The 18,889-nt window shown below is 35.7% G+C and overlaps 1 protein-coding gene across 1 annotated transcript; it reads left to right on the top strand.

Moving 5' to 3' along the window:
- Positions 1-3,858: 3,858 nt before the first annotated feature.
- On the top strand, positions 3,859-4,803 carry LOC129562873 (olfactory receptor 4F4-like). Its single transcript, XM_055436339.2, has one exon. It carries the CDS (start codon positions 3,865-3,867, stop codon positions 4,801-4,803), a length of 939 nt encoding a protein of 312 aa, XP_055292314.2. The 5' UTR covers positions 3,859-3,864.
- The last annotated feature ends 14,086 nt before the right edge of the window (positions 4,804-18,889 follow it).

The following is an 18,889-nucleotide window of genomic DNA, read 5'->3' on the forward strand; positions in this document are numbered from 1 at the left end:
ACTGTTTCCACTCCACAGTGGATGTTATCTCAAGCATATATCAGAAGAGAAGAGTAAAAAGTAATCTGGTCTTAGAGAAATCTGGTCTTAGTTATCTCATATTCTTTAGAACTTTCTTCCTTAAAATAATTTAAAAAATATTTCTATGTATCTGTTTCATGCATGCCCACTATGCTTAGAGTTAAGTATGACTTGTTTAGCTTCTGACCTTTAAAGAGATAATCAGTTATCCTACTGGAATTTCCATGGTCTCTTTAATAACAGTGTACATACCATCATAATGCCATGCCTCAGAGGTGCTCTCAAGTCTGCTTCGAGAGATCACAGTTATTTGAATATTATAACAACTACTTGATTATGAGCAACTTCCAGCTCTCCTGGCTAAATGGTCCTTCCCATTTAAAAGATAAGAGTTTTATATCAGAGAGAGTACTACATACTAAGGTAATTTTCAGTATAAAGATAGAAGAAAAAATAATTCTATATCCAGTGAGAAGTGATGCAATACTAAGTTACTGTAGGGTTAATAGGATTCAACAGGATTAAAACTCATAACCTTAGGAAGAAAAGAGGGCAGCTTTAGGTAGAGAAGGGAACTTGGACAATTTCCCTGTGTATTTTCCCTAGTGTATACCTCAGACTATCTGTTAAATTCTCTGTGTCCAAGTTTCTCTTTGTAAAATTAAAACTGTTGATAATCACAGTTTTAGAATTGCTATTATAAAAAAAATAATAGGAGGACCTTGTGTCCAGATGGGGATGAAACATGCTTGCCTGTATTTTAATACTCTAAAAAAAGTAACTCAATTTGTCTCCTTCCCCTATTTTTTCATTTTCACTAATCCCAAAGTTATAACTACCTCTTCCTGTGAAAACTGACCCTAAATTACAGGATTCAAAGGTACTCTAAAAAAAAAAAAGTACTATTCTCTCGAAGGTTTTCTTAAAATATGAAACATTTCCTAGATAGAAAGTGAAAAGTGAAGTGAAGTCGCTCAGTCGTGTCCGACTCTTTGCGACCCCGTGGACTGTAGCCCACCAGGCTCATCCATCCATGGGATTCTCCAGGCAAGAATACTGGAGTGGGTTGCCATTTCCTTCTCCAGGGAATCTTCCCGACCCAGGGATCAAACCCAGGTCTCCCACATTGCAGGCAGACGCTTTAACCTATAGAAGCAGATGTCAAAAGTGAAAAACTTGTTAAGCTCATGGAAAGCAAGAAGCAATTCTTGCTTCTTGATATTTCCTTTGCATCCACATCTTATAATGTTGCTTAATGTAAAGAAAATGTAATCAGTTATTATTTTAAATAAAATTTACTTTATATATTTTGGTCACAAAAGGTGGTTGGCAGTTAACTAAGATTGTTTTTTGAAATCTTTGGAAACTGCAGAGTTTTAAGTTACATTTTAATCAATAAGGTGGGGAAATAACTAGTATTTATTAAACATATGCTGAATACCAGATAACTTTAAGTAATTTCTGTATGTTTTCTGATTTGAAGACAAGTCTGTTAGATTGGGGGGCTTCCCTGGTGGCTCAGAGGGTAAAGCGTCTGCCTGAAATGCAGGAGACCTGAGTTCGATACCTGGGTCAGGAAGATCCCCTGGAGAAGGAAATGGCCACCCACTCCAGTACTCTTGCCTGGAAAATCCCATGGACAGAGAAGCCTGGTAGACTACAGTCCATGGGATCGCAAGAGTCGGACACAACTGAGCGACTTCACTTTCTTTCTATTAGATTGAGTGTTCTCTTTTCACAGATGGGGAAATGGAAATAGAAATAAATTTAGCTCAAGATCACAAGGTCAGCAAGTGATTAAGCTGGAGTTTAGACCAGATCTGACTAATCTAAAAGGCCATGGTTATTTTACTAATTATCTCAAATGTCAGATTGATATTAATTGATATAATCAGTCTACTAATATTATGAAATAGTAACAATTTCAAAACTGATTTTAAAAACACTGTCATTTCTTTTTGGTAAATGGTTCCTCAGCAATGTACATCTTAATCTTTTAAGAAATTCCTCTCTCAAACCCAGTTGAAATTCTTCTTTTGCTACTAGCTATCTTCCACATCCCTTATCCCAACAGATATTAAAATATACATATAGAAAACTAATCCTGGTCTGTTATCTTGACAGGTTTATCTTGACAAAAATTACGTTTCCAAGTAAAGGTCAAATTGTTTAATTTCTCAGCAGACATGGGTCTATTGTGTGTAATATAGGATATTTTCTTTAGAAATTAAACATATCTCTATCATGGAGGATATATTTAAGCTGTGAGGCTATTATTACATTTTCCCCCTTTCACAGTACAAGTGTGAATCATCTGTTTTTTGAAGAAATTATTTTTTCTTTCCATCCTTTATACTTCTGAGTTCACATTATAAAGGAAGGGGAAACCAGTGCTCATGATGAGGTAATAGTTTTCATTGTTCACCTGCTCTCCTTAGCACCACCTTGAGATTTCGAAGGATTAAGAAAATGCAGCACCCAAAAAGTAAAACAAAACCAAGAGAAAGAAATAGAGCGGGAAGAGAGACACACACCCTTGTGGCTCAGCTGGTAAAGAATCCGCCTACAGTGTGGGAGACCTGGGTTTGATCCACAGGTTGGGAAGATCCCCTGGAGAAGGGAAAGGCTACCCACACCAGTATTCTGGCCTGGAGAATTCCATGGACTGTATAGTCTTTGGAGTAGCAAAGAGTCAGACAAGACTGAGCGACTTTCACTTTCACTTGAGATACACAGTTATATTTCCACCATTCAGCTTGAGAGGAATTCTTAATGTACTTAAGGATTAATATAAGCTATATCTTTATTCTATTTAGAGGTCAGTAATTGATGATCTCTGAAGTTTTAACTTCATGTTCATTCAGTACTAACAAAGACATACTTTGCTTACACATGTCTGTAGCTTATTGTAATCTTAGAAAATATTTTTATACATTTACAGTAATATTTCAAAACCTGGGGGTTTCTTACCATCTACTGATATAATTGAAAGTAAATATTTTCTATTCATAAGCTTGAGTTATAGGGAACGTTCATTCAGATGTCATCAAAACAGAACCTGAGTCTGAGTTAACCTCCTTTTCTCACATAATTCTCCAGACATTTTTTCTAATAGATTTAGTTAACTAAGTGAATTCTATTGACTTGTGATCTTAAACAATGATAAATTATGTGCTTGGTTTTGCATGTGAATTATCATGCCTGGTATTTATTATACAGCTTTTCTCCTAAAGATTGTTCCGATATATAATACAGAGAAATAAGGTAAAAATGTAATTGGATGATGTCTTATAGAAGACACTCAAAAGAGGCTTAAAGAAATCAGTATGCATAATAGAGAGAAACTGTAATTTTGTGCTCTGGCATTTGTTCTGGACTTCAGCATCAGTTCACCATCATCTTCCTAAGCAGACTACTCAAATCATAGTTATTACAGCGTAACAGTTGCTGGTCCTGCACTCAGATTCTTTTCACTGGGGAAGCAGACTGAAACTAGTTTCTAGGTGACACTACAATCTTTTCTCAGCCTTTCATTTTGCTATCCACCTTTCTCACTTCTTTGTGGGAATATCTTCTTAATTAATCATTTATAAGAAGTCTATCTTGGAAAGCAAATTTTAGGCCTTTACTTCTCTTTTGGTCATAATACCATGAGTATTTTCCCAATATTTGTCTTCCAAATTAGATATTCACTTTCAGATATAGATGCTAATTTTCTATGAATTTAAACTTCATTGAGATAGAATTTCAACCAATTTCAAAAGATTAAGTATTCTTTCCCATCCCACTAACTGAAAAATCTGTCTTTTTCTCCTGGTTATTTTAGAGGACGTGCTGAATTAAATGGATGCAGGAAATCTGTCTGTAGTGTCAGAATTTGTGCTTCTGGGACTTTGTCACTCATGGACTATGCAGGTCTTACTCTTACTGATATTTTTTATGCTTTACCTGATCATTGTATTTGGAAACATTGCCATCATAATCTTAATCATCACTGACTCCCATCTGCATTCCCCCATGTACTTCTTATTGGCCAACCTTTCCTTTGTTGATATGTGGCTTTGCTCAGTGACCACTCCTAAAATGATTACAGACTTTGTCAGAGAGAACAAGACTATTTCCTTTGGAGGTTGCCTGTGTCAGGTCCTCTTTGTGCATTTTTTTGGAGGGGGTGAGATGGTGCTATTGGTAGTAATGGCCTATGACCGCTATGTGGCTATCTGCAAGCCACTTCACTATTCAACCATAATGAACCTTCAAAAGTGTACTGGGCTTGTGGCGACTTCCTGGACCATTGGCTTTGTGCATGCCATGAGTCAAATGGCAGTGATTGTGCAATTGCCTTTCTGTGGCCCCAGGGAAATTGACAGTTTCTTCTGTGACATACCACTGGTAATCAAGCTTGCCTGCATAGACTCTTATAACTTGGGAATATTAATGAATGCTGACAGTGGGGTTCCAGCCATGACCTGCTTTATAGTTTTGTTGATATCCTACACATATATTCTTCTTACTGTTCGCCAAAGCTCTAAAGCTGGTGCATCCAGGGCACTCTCTACCTGCACTGCCCACATCACAGTGGTGTTGCTCTTCTTTGGGCCCTGCATCTTCATCTATGTGTGGCCACTCAGCATCACCTGGGTGGACAAATTTCTTGCTGTGTTTTACTCTGTTATTACACCTCTCCTAAATCCAGCCATTTATACCCTGAGAAATAAAGAGATAAAAACTGCTCTGAAGAGATTCAGAAGCTACTACATACATCCCAAGGGAAATATTTAATGCCCAGAAACCTCACTGGAAGCAGTTCAAATTGACAATATACTGACCTTATAAAAGAGGTTGAAAATTCTAGGCATTCAATTTATATCTACATTTTATGCCTGTCTCTAAGTACAGGAATAGGGTTAATAAAGTTCATGGCATTTTAACATTTACTAATCAACCAGTTCAGTTCAGTTCAGTTCAGTCACTCAGTCGTGTCCGATTCTCCGCGACCCCATGAATTACAGCACGCCAGGCCTCCCTATCCATCACCAGTAGAACACCACAAAATGTTTCCCTAACATTCAACACAAATGATTCTTCTTTGTGAGTGAATTGCCTAATCAGCTTTCCTATGCCTTTAACTGTATTAAGTGAGAAGCTAAAATTCATTCAACCAAGCTATACATCCATTCTGATGGATAGCATCTTAATAAACTTATTTAGAATTTTCTCCTAACTCCATCTGGAAGGTGTTTCTGTAACACTGACTCTTTTCCTCAGACTTTTCACTTGACCTCTTGTCAACTGAATTACTGTTTAGCTTCACTCTCTACCCAAATACTAATGGAAAGCAGTAGGAGAAAAATAAAGAAAATAACAGTGGTACAGTACTAGGGAATGACAGTGGACACTAGAATAATAGAAGAAGCTATTCTGTGTTTGGTTTCCATTAACTCAATAAAAAAAAAAAAACCCAAATAATATTTCCTTTGATTATCTTAGTCTCAAGGATTAACATTTATACTTTGAATTATATTAACCATTGGTTTAGAAGTCCTGAAATTGTAAATTCCTTAATGGTAGGGGCTATGCCTTACCTGGTTAATTCTTGAAACTGCAGTACTTAATATTTGTAATCAATATTTTAAAAACATATTTTAATTTATATATAAAAGGATTTTTTTTATTCAAATATCAATACCATTTATCAATCATGGCGTATTTAAATATAGTATTTTTTCATGAATTAAAAATTCCTAAAAATTTTAAATAATAAATAAAATTTACTTTCCTTTAGAGGTATAAATTAAGTAAATTGAAATTCAGTTGTAAGAATCAATAATAAAAGTCCTAAAATAAAAATATGGTACATATAGAAATTTCATTTCTCTTAATATGGACACAAAAATAGAAAAATGGAAGAATAAAAGTGATGCACTTACATAACACTGAAGTATCAGAAAATGAAAGCAAAAAAAAAATTCCATTTAAAATATTGTCAAAAGTAAAATACCAAAAAAACCCACAAAAACCTAGGAATAATTTTAACCGAGGTGAAAAATCTGTATGCTGAGAACTATAAAACACTGATAAAGGAAACTGAAACTTATTCAAAGGAATAGAAAGATATCTCATGCTCATAGACTGGAAGAATTAATGCTGTTAAAATGGCTATACTACCCAAAGCAACCTACAAATTTACTGTGATACTTTTCAAAACATTCATAGCATTCTTCACTGAACTAGAATAAACAATCCTAAAAAATTTTTGGAACTACAAAAGAACCAGAGTTGCCAAGCAATCCTGAAGAAAAAGAACAAAGTTGGAGACATAGCCCTTCTAGGATTCAGACTATACTATAAAGCTACAGTATCAAAACAGCATGGTATTGGCACAAAATAGACCTATAGGTCAAGAGAACAAAATAGAGAGCCTAGAAATAAATGTAAAGCAATCCCACTCCTGGCCATATATCCATAAAACATGAAAGCTCTAATTTGAAAATATACATACACCCCAATGTTCGTAGGAATTATTTACAATAGCCAAGACATGGAAACAAATCAACTGCTAATCAACAGAAGATTGATTTAAGAAGATGTGATACATGCACACACACACACACACACTTATTGGAATATTACTCAGATACAAAAAAGAATGAAATATTTTCATTTTTAACAAGGTAGTTGAATATAGAGAAAATCATACTAAGTGAAATCAGTCATACAGAGAAAGAAAAATATTATATGCTATTACTTCTGTGGAGAAATGTGTAGAATATAAAAATAATATAAATGAATCTATACACAAAACAGAAACAGACTCTCAAAAGAAACATACTTAGGGTTACCAAAGGAGAATGGATGGGAGGAGGGATAAATGAGGAGAATGGAATTGGCAGATACAAAGTACTATACATAAAATAGATAAGCAACAGGGATTTATGTATATCACATGGAATTATATTCAATATCTTGTAATAACTATAATAGCTGAATACATATATTGAGTGTATATATATATATACACACATATACAGCTGAATCACTTTGCTGTATACCTAAAACTAATACTGTATAATATTATAAATCAACTATGCTTCAACTAAAGTGAAAAAATTAAAACAATTTTAGCAAAAAAAATAGTACTTATCATCCTTGAATGCCTGCTCTATACCACTGTTATGTTTATTATATAAATGTACTATTATTCCCAAACTATGGATAAGAAAATGAGACTCAGAAATATGAAATACAGTTCCTCAAGATAGTACAATTTAATTTTTTCTTCACTTAAGTATTCAAAGGTCAATCTGATTTCAAAAATTATTCATTTATTATATGACACTACACAGTACAATAGAAAACTATTCCTGAGAGTAAAAGAATAAATTATGCCAAGAATAAAATATTAGAGTGTCTCTATCAATATAACGGTATAAAAAATATTGGTAGTAATATGATTTGCAAGCTAATTTTATCATGGAGTGAAAGTTGGGAATGAAAGAAACATCACCAAGAACATGCCTGCACAGAGGTGGTGCCAAAGGACCAAGAGCCAACCACATGGCAGTCCCTATTTCGGGTGGTCGCCTCAGTTTTTTCTCATGGGTATGCCCATTCATTTGCTGCATTGTCATCTCTGTATTTTCAAAGCATCTTTTACACTGCCTAGAATAATGGGTATCTTTTTACTTCTCTCAGTCCTTAAAAAATAAACCTCTTAAGTACAATTTGTATGAATTTTCTAATATTCTTAAGATAGAAGAGCATAGGATGAAAAAATGAAACTTATACTGTCTTGTAATATAATTTGCCACACAAATGCAAGTATCACATGCTCTCAACTCAAACATTACAGTCATTTTCATACTATCTGACATTATTTTTCACACACTTATCACAAAGGCAAATTCCCTTTAATTCTCACTGGTTTCTTTTATATTCATCCTCACAGATATTAATCAGTGGGATGCATATTTTATACATTCTCTAGCCAAACTTAAATGGACAGTAGTCAGTCTTAACTTCCAAGTTAGTGAAGATACTATTTACTCTGGTGGAAGCGTTCAAAGTGGTAGGTGGGAAGCAAAAATTTTGTGAGTGGGTTATGAAGCATCACAGTGTAAGGATTAACTATCACTTCCACATTTTGATTCCAGAATCAGAGAATGAACATATTATCCCCCAAAAGACTCATCAGGAAGTCTTCAGTATGCCATTCTACCATTTATTAGATCAGCTGTTTATGGGTGATTAAGCACATGTTCCGCGAAGACAATGGCACCCCACTCCAGTACTCTTGCCTGGAAAATCCCATGGATGGAGGAGCCTGGTGGGCTGCAGTCCATGGGGTCGCTAAGAGTCAGACACGACTGAGCGACTTCACTTTCAGGCATTGGAGAAGGGAATGGCAACCCACTCCAGGGTTCTTGCCTGGAGAATCCCAGGGACGGCGGAGCCTGGTGGGCTGCCGTCTATGGGGTCACATAGAGTCGGACATGACTGAAGCGACTTAACAGCAGCAGCAGCAAGTACATGTTATGATCTATAACCATTGTTGCTAATTGCTTTGCTATAAAATAAACTTGATCAAATGCAGTGTTTAGCAATACATGACTTCTGACCATAGTTATTTTGTACAAAACCCCATTTAGAAAGCACCGGAGGTGGCTGGAAAAATAGGTTAGCATTTATAGAATTTATTAGTCTGCTACTAAAGTTTCCTCTATGATGTATACCCTTTGGTAAGAATACATGAGACACAGATTTTTCATAATCTGTGCCTCTTCTGAGAGATCAATTACCACCAATTCTCCCCCAGGAATTCTTTGCCACCAGTCTTCCAATTCTATTTACTTTAAGCTCTGACCATCTAACAGAACCATTAATAACTTTTCATGAATCAGTATATATGCATGCTTCTAGCCAAACAAAGTGGACAACCAAATACACTGCTTGCATTTCTTCCAAATGGGAGAATTTCTTATTAGTGTTTTTCAGGATCATAGTCAGAATACTGACAATGTGCATGCTAAGTTGCTTCAGTTGTGTTCAACTCTTCGCAGTCCCATGGATTGTAACCCACCAGGCTTCTCTGTCCATGGGATTCTCCAGGGAAGAATACTGGAATGGGTTACCATGCCCTCCTCCAGGGGCTCTTCCAAACCCAGGGGTCGAACCCGAATCTCTTATGTCTCCTGAATTGGCAGGTGGGTTCTTTGCCACTAGCACCACCTGGGATGCCCAAATACTAACCACAACTAAGTTATATTCAAACACAATATTTCACTAAATTGGGACTGTAAAGCTGTAGCCTTTTACTCCTAGTTGCGACCAACATAGCATGCAAAAACCATCTGCATGTTCAGGCCCAAATTTTCAATTTTCATTCTACTCATTATAAGGAATTCTCTGTGTTAACTATAGGTGTACGTTTGGGGTAAAGGAAGGCAAGGAGACAGTAATAGTTGTTGAATGAATTGAGTCATAAATTAATGTAACTTCTCTATGCCTGTGGACCTAAACCTAATCTCTTATGTATGCTTTCCACTTGAAAATAAAATGCTCTTTTGCATCTCAATTTAAAGACTTGAATAGTAAGATAGCATCCACTTCATGATGGTGTTGAGGAAGATCATCACAAAGACCTAATCACCATTTGGACTGACAAGCTGGACCCGGTCAATTGGAGGCTTTTTATCCCCTCCTCTGTCCTTCCAATATATGTATTTCACTTGTTTGGCTCAGACGGTAAAGTATCTGCCTGCAATGCAGGACAACTCGTTTCAATCCCTGGGTCGGGAAAATCACTGGAGAAGGGAATGGCTTCCCACTCTAGTATTCTTGACTGGAGAATTTCATGGACAGAGGAGCCTGGTAGGCTATAGTCCATAGGATCACAAAGAGTCAGGAACAACTGAGCAACTAACACTTCAAGTTCCTAGGGAAATATAGTCCAGACCCAAAAGGTTCCCTGTAAATCAAGAAACAATCAAGGTATATGAAGCAATTCAAGCAACTTGGAATGAAATACTAACTTCCCCTTGGAAAGGCTGGCACCTGTAGCGGTTCAGCAAATACTTGCTGAATTGAAAACAGAAATGAAGAGTCAGAGAAAAGAGGGAGTAGGAGATTTGTTGTAACGTCGCAGAGGTGCTCTGCCTTACCCATATAACAAAAACAGCTGATAATTTTAGCAGGCTAGTCACTTATATTATACTGGCCCATATAATCTGACCTCTCACAAAAAGGAGTTCAGAAAACAATATTTTCTCTATAATTGAACCTTTTAAGAAATGTTTCCCTCTTCGATCTCTGTGGTTAGTGCTCCTTAGAACCGCTCCAGGACTAGCAACACTTTTTTGGTGACTCCTTGTAACTGGAAAAGGTTAATTTTGAATTTATGCTGTATCTGCTTCTGTAACTTTAACCCTCATCTTTCACTTTTGTAAGCATGAATAATGGACTGCCTCGAGGAGATAACCTGAGCTGCTTGCCTTCGAAGGACCAGAAGGAAGTGAAACCAACACATTCCCCTGCCTGAGGCTTGGCATTCTGGGGGACATTTGCAAGCACTGAAGAGTATTACTTTGTCTCCTTATCTCCCCACCCCATCTCTGATCCATAAAAGAACCAGGCAACCAGGCCCTGACATGATGATTATCTTGAGGCTCTAGCACCATCTTCTCAGTCAGCCAGCTAGCTCCTGATAAAGTCTCTTGCTGATCCCAACACCTCGTCTCTCAGTCATTGACTTACCCTGTGAAGAGCAGAGCAAGCTTGGACCCTTGATGATTCAATGAACTGAGTCCCCCGGCCATTTATTATGAGCTCTCTACTTTGAATTCTCATGACATTAAGAGAAGAGAAAATTATTAGAACTTTGGTTTAAAAAGTATACGGAAAACAAAGGAATCTATGTCTAATAAAATATGACAGCAAAATATCTTCAAGGAAAACCAGTATCTCCTAACATTTTAATGCCTATTGATAAATATCATTTAGACCAATACCAGTGAAAAAGGAATACCTATTAACAAACACATTAGTAAAAATTATTTAGAATTCCGTTGGAAGCATATCCATGTAGTATCCTTGAAAACACTAAACCTGCTTTTTACCTCATTAATACAATTACCATGCCCATTTTAGAGATACTAATATTAAATGATATGGAGATTTAACATGTTGGCAAAAGTTAATATGCTGAAGTCAGATCCAATATCCAAACACAATAATTTTCTGATTTCAACGTCCATGGATTTAATTCCTATGCTATATGTTCTCTCTTTTAATAATTGCAGAACATATAAATAAGAGTTCATAAGTCTACTTAGTTTTATGCTTAGCTGAGTATTTTTGTCTATATTATCTCATTTATTATTTCTAATATAATGGTGAGATGGAAACCCAATATTCTTCCATATCAGGTGAAGAAATAAGATTGTGACAGATCAGTTAATAGAAGAAAAGGTAATAGAATTTGTGTGCTTTGGTATTCAGCCCTATGATGTTTTTTCTATATATTAACTAAATTCAGACATACTGAATATCTCTAACTCTCTAATGCTATTCAGAAAATCCATGTGCACATACAGAAGACCAAACGTCACCATTCTTTTCCTATTTAACACCATTATTTTGTGGTTAGTTGCAAAATCATGCTTGACTCTTTGCAACCCCATGGACTAGTAGCCCCCCAGGCTCCTCTGTCCGTGGGATTTCTCAGGCAAGAATTCCCGAGTGGGCTGCCGTTTCCTTCTCCAGGTCTTCCTGACGCGGGGACTGAACCCTGGTCTCCTGCACTGGCGGCAGTTTCTTCACCTCTGAGCCACCAGGGAGCTCCACTTTAATACATTGTCCTCAACTTTTGATTTCTGTTAGTTAAACTGCTATGATCTCATTTTATAAAAATTTAGACTAATTTCTACGTAACATCTAGCCTGGAGAGAAATGAGCAAAAACCTAGTGTGTGAACTGCAGCATTCTCTTTTACATAAGAATTATACATTTACCTTAAAAAGGGAAAGGTACACATAAGCCAAGTATGATTTTGAAAAAAATAAGATAAAACAAAGTTGATAACTGAAGTCTTTATTCATAATGGAAAATTATATTTTCTCAGTTATTTTTTTAGTATTAAATTTTATGCTATTTTATCATAGAGGTAAAATTCACATCACGTGATGTAAATCATTTGAAGAGTACAATCCAATGGCATTTAGTACATTCACAGTACTGTTCAATCATCATTTCTTCAAAATCACTGTCCACTAATAAGCCCCTGGCATTTATTAGTCTGCTTCCTGTCTCAATGAATTAACCTATTCTGCATATCATATACAAAAAGAATTAAAACAATTATGTTACCTTTAGTGTCTGGCTTCTTTCATTTAGCATGATGTTTTCAAGTTTAACCATATTGAAATGTGTATTAGTGATTTGTTCCTTTTTGTGGCTGAATGGTATTCCTTTGTATGGATTACCACATTTTTTTATCCATTCATCAGCTGATGAACATTTGGATTGTTTCCACCCTTGGTCATTGTGAATAGTTCTACTCTAAACATTTGTGTACAGTTGTTATTTCAATACCTGTTTTTATTTCTTTGGGATTAAATACTAGGAGCAAAATTGATGGGTTGTAGCCTGGATGGCATCACCGACTCGATGGACATGAGTTTGAGTGAACTCCGGGAGTTGGTGATGGACAGGGAGGCCTGGCATGCTGTGATTCATGGGGTCGCAAAGTCAGACACGACTGAGAGACTGAACTGAACTAAACTGAGGATAATTGTATGTTTAATATTTTAAGGAACGGCAACGTAAGAAGGATACCATTGTATTGACATTTACTTGGCATTTTTCCCATGATTACACCAGAATCATGGGCTCAGTGGAGGAACATCACAGGTAAAGTCCTGTTTTCATCACCTCCTATCAAGGGTCTATACCATCAACACGATTTATACTGCTAACGTTGCCTTAATCATCTGACTGAAATGTTTGTCAGTTGCTTCATTGTGACGTTTCTTTCCCTACTATCCACAATGCACTTTTTGGAAAAAAAAAGTCTTTATACTTGGCCAATACTTAAGAAATAGGGAGCTAAGTTACCCTTGTATAGGACAGCATAATTTTTCTGTTATTCTTCTACATGGGTGGTTTCTCCTCTACTTCATGTACTAATTTATTCAATCATTTATATCTGTATGAAATCATGGATTTTATTTTATACTTTGGATTATAATATAATACTGCTAATTATAATATATATATTCTATATTTATATATATAATTATTATTATAATCTAATACTGGGAGATTTTTATTTGATATATATCCACATCAAAGTTTGTGATTTTATGTATGTTTGAGCACTTTCTTATATTCTAAGATTAAAGGATGCTCCAAGATTATTTTTCACCATTCTTCCCTATTCCTACAATAGCCATTTCTCCAAAGATCCTTGGCTCCTTTTACTGGGTAGTGGCTTTAGAAGCAAATTTGCATTCATTGTTACTACAGTGTCATTCCTTTTAGGGCCTCACAAAAGATGCAGCAAATGTCTAAGTCCATATATCCCAAACTACAGCATCATAAAAAGTAATTTCACCATACTAAAATCTCCTATGCTTCAGCTATTCATCATCCCCCTGAATCCCTGAGAATCACCCATACTTTCACTGTCTCCATAGTTTTGCATTTTCTAGCATGTCATATATGGGGAATCATATAGTATGTAGACTTTTCAGATTGGCTTATTTCATGTAGCAAGATATTAAGGATTTTCTATATCTATTCATGACTTGATAGATTACATCCATTTATTGTTGTATAGTATTCCATTATAAGGATGTATCACAGTTTGTCCACTAACATATTGAAGGAAGTATTGGTTATCTCTAGTTTTTGATAATTAGGAATAAGCTGCCACAAACATTCAAATTCAGGTTTTGTATGGACAGAATTTTTAACTCAATTTTGTCAATACCTAGGAGTACTACTACTTTATCAGATGGCAATAGGATCTTTAGCTTTTTAAGGCACTACAAAACTGTCTTCCAAATGTATGTCCTTATTTAGAATTATATTAATCAAGCTAGAGATTTCAATATATTATTATTTGGTTGGCTGCCCCATTTAACTTCTTTGCTTAAAAGCCTCATTTCCTAGAAGCTGTAGGAGTATAAAAATAATAGTCTTGTTACCTTGATTTATAGACACTGAATAGAATCTCGTCACCATCCTCCTCTACTGTTGTGTCACATAAAAACTTGGTGAAGCTGAAGCATGGGATTCATTTCTTCCCTAGAATACATAGATGGATTTACCAGGTAGATAAGACAATGGCTATGAAGTTTATATAAATGCTTGGAATCTGTCCAGAGTCCCCATCACTGGGGACGAGTGAAATGTTTATTTATCAAAAGTTCTCTAACAATGAGAAGGAAAGGAAATGAACAAAAGTCATCCTGCAGATATGCTGCATTATTGCCACCCTTTCTTTATGAGTTTATGTGGATCTGAGATGAACTATTTTGACTCTGCCTCCTCCATATTCAAGGCTATTTTAGTATAGTTGTCATATTTATGGGTTTGTGCTACCCTGTGTTCAAGAATATTGGACTTGAAGTAGTTTCCTGATTTACCTTGGGTTTCCATTCTTTAAATATAGTCAACTGTACTTTATTGCACAGATGTTCTAGGCTATATGTCAAGACAGAGGATCTTCCTATGCCTGATCATCCATCAAGTTGACCAGTGGTGGGTTGACATCACTGACACTATCCACATAGTTAATGTCAAGCCCAATAATCCCATCTTTGTACCTTATTGTCTTTTCACATCTGCTTTCCAAACCACAAGAATCTATTCCTAAAGTGTGAAGAAAACACTAAAAATGTGTTGCTACATAAATTTCTCTCACAGCAAAAATTTACATTGACTGACAGATATTTAAGCATAAATTGATTTTAAATAAATTGGAATTTAAAACACCGTTACATGTACTATATATTCCACAAAACAAATAAGACTCCTCCATAACATATATGCTAACATATACATATGTAATTGCATGGAATAACCACCAAACATGGATAACTTTTTTTCTGGTGAAAAAAGTAACAGAGGTGGGTGGAGACAGACTATCACATTTCCTTCTCAAGCTTCTAAAATGTTGGAATCTTGTCAATAATACTGAATTTATATAATGGTCCCTAAAGGAAAAATAAATGTAGGCTTTCTTTATTGCCTTTATCTTGTAGAATATTGATAATATTTCCCTTTACTCAATGTTAGCATCTCCTCAGATGGCGCCGTGGAAGAATCTGCTTGCCAGTGAAGGAAATGCAGAAAAGACATTGTTCGATTCCTGGGTCAGGATGATGCTCTGGAGTAGGAAATGGCAACCCCCTCCAGTATTTTGCCTGGAAAACTTCAAGGACAGAGGAACCTGGTGGGCTACAGACCATGAGGCCACAAAGAGTCAGATATGCCTGAACAACTGCACATACACACTACTCAATGCTAAACCAAGATCATTGCTCAAATAATCAGAAATTTTTGATACTTTATAATGTTTCTAATCTTCATTGAAACCCAACAAAACCAGCAGTTAAGGCTGTTTCACCATGGACATAGGTGGTGAACAGCAGTGACTAGGTCATCTCCCTCTGCGGTTATCCCCTGTCCACCCACCCAAGTCTTCTGGAACTAGACATGACAACTTAGTTTTGGAATAATGTTTTTCTTTTTTAAAACAGTAAGCAAAGAGATGTTTTAAAACTGTGCTTAACTTCCACCATCAGAACTTTTATCATTGTCCCCACAGGTCTCTTTCTGACCTGCACAAAAGGAACACTTTCCAGGTGAACTCTCAATTCAGAGAGACTCAGAATAAAGTGGTCCAGAAGGAACATAGCTTGAGAGTCTCCTATCCCAGAGGCCACTTTCTACACTAAATATATGTCTTACAGTCCCCCATGAATGCTGATCACAACAGAAAGCAGATTCTGTTTTAACGAAGTAATGATTTTATTTCAGATTCTAGTTAAGAATATAAACAATGCTTTATTCTTGGGGAAAAAAGTGATCAAATATGGTGTCTCTCTGGTAAGAATATAGTCTATATGCTCTGTAAATATCTTAATTTCTCCCTTAGTTCCCTTCCTCTATCACATTTAAGAGAATGCTTCAGTATCATATTTCCATACGTACTAATTAGGATGGTTTGGAATTGCTGCATACCTTCCAATCATAGCATGGATTTCTTCTCCCAGTTACATGCTGGGACTTCTGGACTCCCTTCAGCATCAAAAGGAGTACAGCCTTCAGTTCAGTTCAATTCAGTTCAGTTGCCTTGCTGCTGCTGCTGCTGCTAAGTCGCTTCCATCGTGACCGACTCTGTGCGACCCCACAGACGGCAGGGCACCAGGCTCCCCCGTCCCTGGGATTCTCCAGGCAAGAGTACTGGAGTGGGGTGCCATTGCCTTCTCCATTGCCTTTCAGCTCCCCAAATGTCCTTTTTGAGGATGTATTCATGTCCTCATAGAGCCACAATCATTGGTGTCTACAGTTTCCCTGAATTAAGGGAAACTGTGTTCTAGACACAGATATGTAACTGTAATTAACTGAAATTTCCGAATATTGAGAAAAGTGATTGCTATTAATTTAGTTCAGGAAGGAAAATGACCAACAAAGAGAAATCTCTTAAAGCTTGTAACAGTCAATAGTTACCATGTAAATAGAATTCTGCTCTTGAAACTGAACAGAAAGATACACAGAATGACAGCACAAATGAAGGACTGCTTCAGAGAGCACTGGGACTGCACTCCAGTCATGCCATTTCTCAGCTCTGAGACCCGAACAGGTTACACTGATGGTCAAACTCAGAATAAGATGTCTTTCATGGGCTTATTGTGAAGATAACTTTAAATAATGTGGGTGAAAATTTCTAGCACAGGGGAGCTAGTCAGAGAGAGAAACAGGGAGATACAAAGAAACAGAGACATGTAATTTCTGTGTGACCCTAAAAATAGCAGCTTAGAAAAAATGAGAATTGTCTCCTTTTCTTTTTTATTTTTAATTATCCTAACTTTTTATTCTTTTTTGTGAGTCCTGCTTTAACTCATTTGATTTTACAACTGTACTCTTAAAATCTTTAGATTTACTTCTCCCATGTAGTATTTACTTGAAAATTAAATATAGTAGCTCAGCTTGTAAAGAATCCACCTGCAATGTGGGAGACCTGGGTTCAATCCCTGGGTTGGGAAGATCCCCTGGTGAAGGGAAAGGCTACCCACTCCTGTATTCTGGCCTGGAGAATTCCATGGACTGGAATGGCCCATGGGGTCACAAAGAGTCATACATGACTGAGCAACTTTCATTTTCATTTTTCAATTAATTTCAATTAATTTAGCAGTGATATTTTATCTTTTGTAATTCAACTAAAATAATATTAACAACATTTGCGGCAATTAGGTGAGAAAGCAGGCATAACCTTTTACTTCTTTTTCTTCTAATGACTGCAATCCACTTTTTTTTCACTGAAGTGCTCAAAAGTTATTGTAGTTCACAGTAAGAAAGTATTCAATAAATTCCTGCTTACCCTATCATAAAAAATTAAAAATCCCTTCTACATATAGTGTTTTCTAATTCTGTTCTTATTTTCATCCCTAGTATGTGATAACTGTGTGGATTTAAACAAAAAAAATATGATCAACAACAACTTCAATTATAGAAAACAGGGAGAATAAACCAAGACTAAAGGAAAGCAAAACCAGAAGCAATGAGTGCCAAGAGCAGTAATGCAACTTCATACAGTTTGGGAAACATGTATCTTCTTATCTCAATTACAGGCTATATAGCTTTGAATTTCATGAACAGAATACATTTGTTCCAGATGCTTGTGATTTACTCCTTATGCCTGTAACATGTATTCTTCCACACTATCCTTGATTAGCTTATCTGCTCTTATACATAGTTAACTATGTTTCTTGGTAAAAATAGTTTGTCATTTTATCAAAACTAGTATTAATCTCTCTTTTCTACTGGATCCATTCATTAAAATTATTATTAATCTTCAATAATGTGTTAAATATTCTTTGAGTTTTTCAAATTTATGTATAATAAATATCTTTTTATCACACAGCTTCAAAGATATTAATAAAATGTCACTTTTTGTATTATTTTTTAGATTCCACATATGAGTGATATCAAACAGTACTGGTCTTTCTCTGGCATTTCACTTACTTTATAAGTCCATCCATGTTGCTGTAGATGACAGAATTTAAGTCATTTAATGTAAGTCAACTATACTTCAATTAACAAATACAAATACCATTTTTCTGAAACCACTATTTAACTCAGGTCTGCTGTATTGAATAGATCATAATTCTTGATTCACAGTATATTCTCCCAATTTTGCCATGTCCATTTTGAGTTTGTTTGCTTGTTTACATAATATAAAGCTATACTTATAAGACACTGCCCAGTCCAAGATCTAAACAGATGACAATAATGGACAACTGCTTATGTGTTCATCTTCACGCAGAATCTTGGCTTCCCACAATTGAGGTTACATTTTGGGACATAGTTTTATTACATATACAAGTTCCTGAAAAGTATACTATTATTTTTGTAGTGCTCTTCATGTTATAAAATTTATGCCGAGAGGATCTATTTGAGGCTTTTTATTTCTTTATTACTATATTTTACTAACACATATTCATGTCATTTTATATAGTTGTACTTTGTTAAGATTCTATCACTACATTTATAGGCATTGCTGTACATTTTCCTTGTATACAGATACAAGAGTTTACATTGAGCATACAAATGGGAGTGAAATTGCTGCACCATAGAATATATG

The sequence above is a fragment of the Moschus berezovskii genome, chromosome 9 (assembly GCF_049115385.1).
Source record: "Moschus berezovskii isolate FMDL1 chromosome 9, NW_MosBer_1.0, whole genome shotgun sequence".
NCBI classification, from domain to species: Eukaryota; Metazoa; Chordata; class Mammalia; order Artiodactyla; family Moschidae; genus Moschus; species Moschus berezovskii.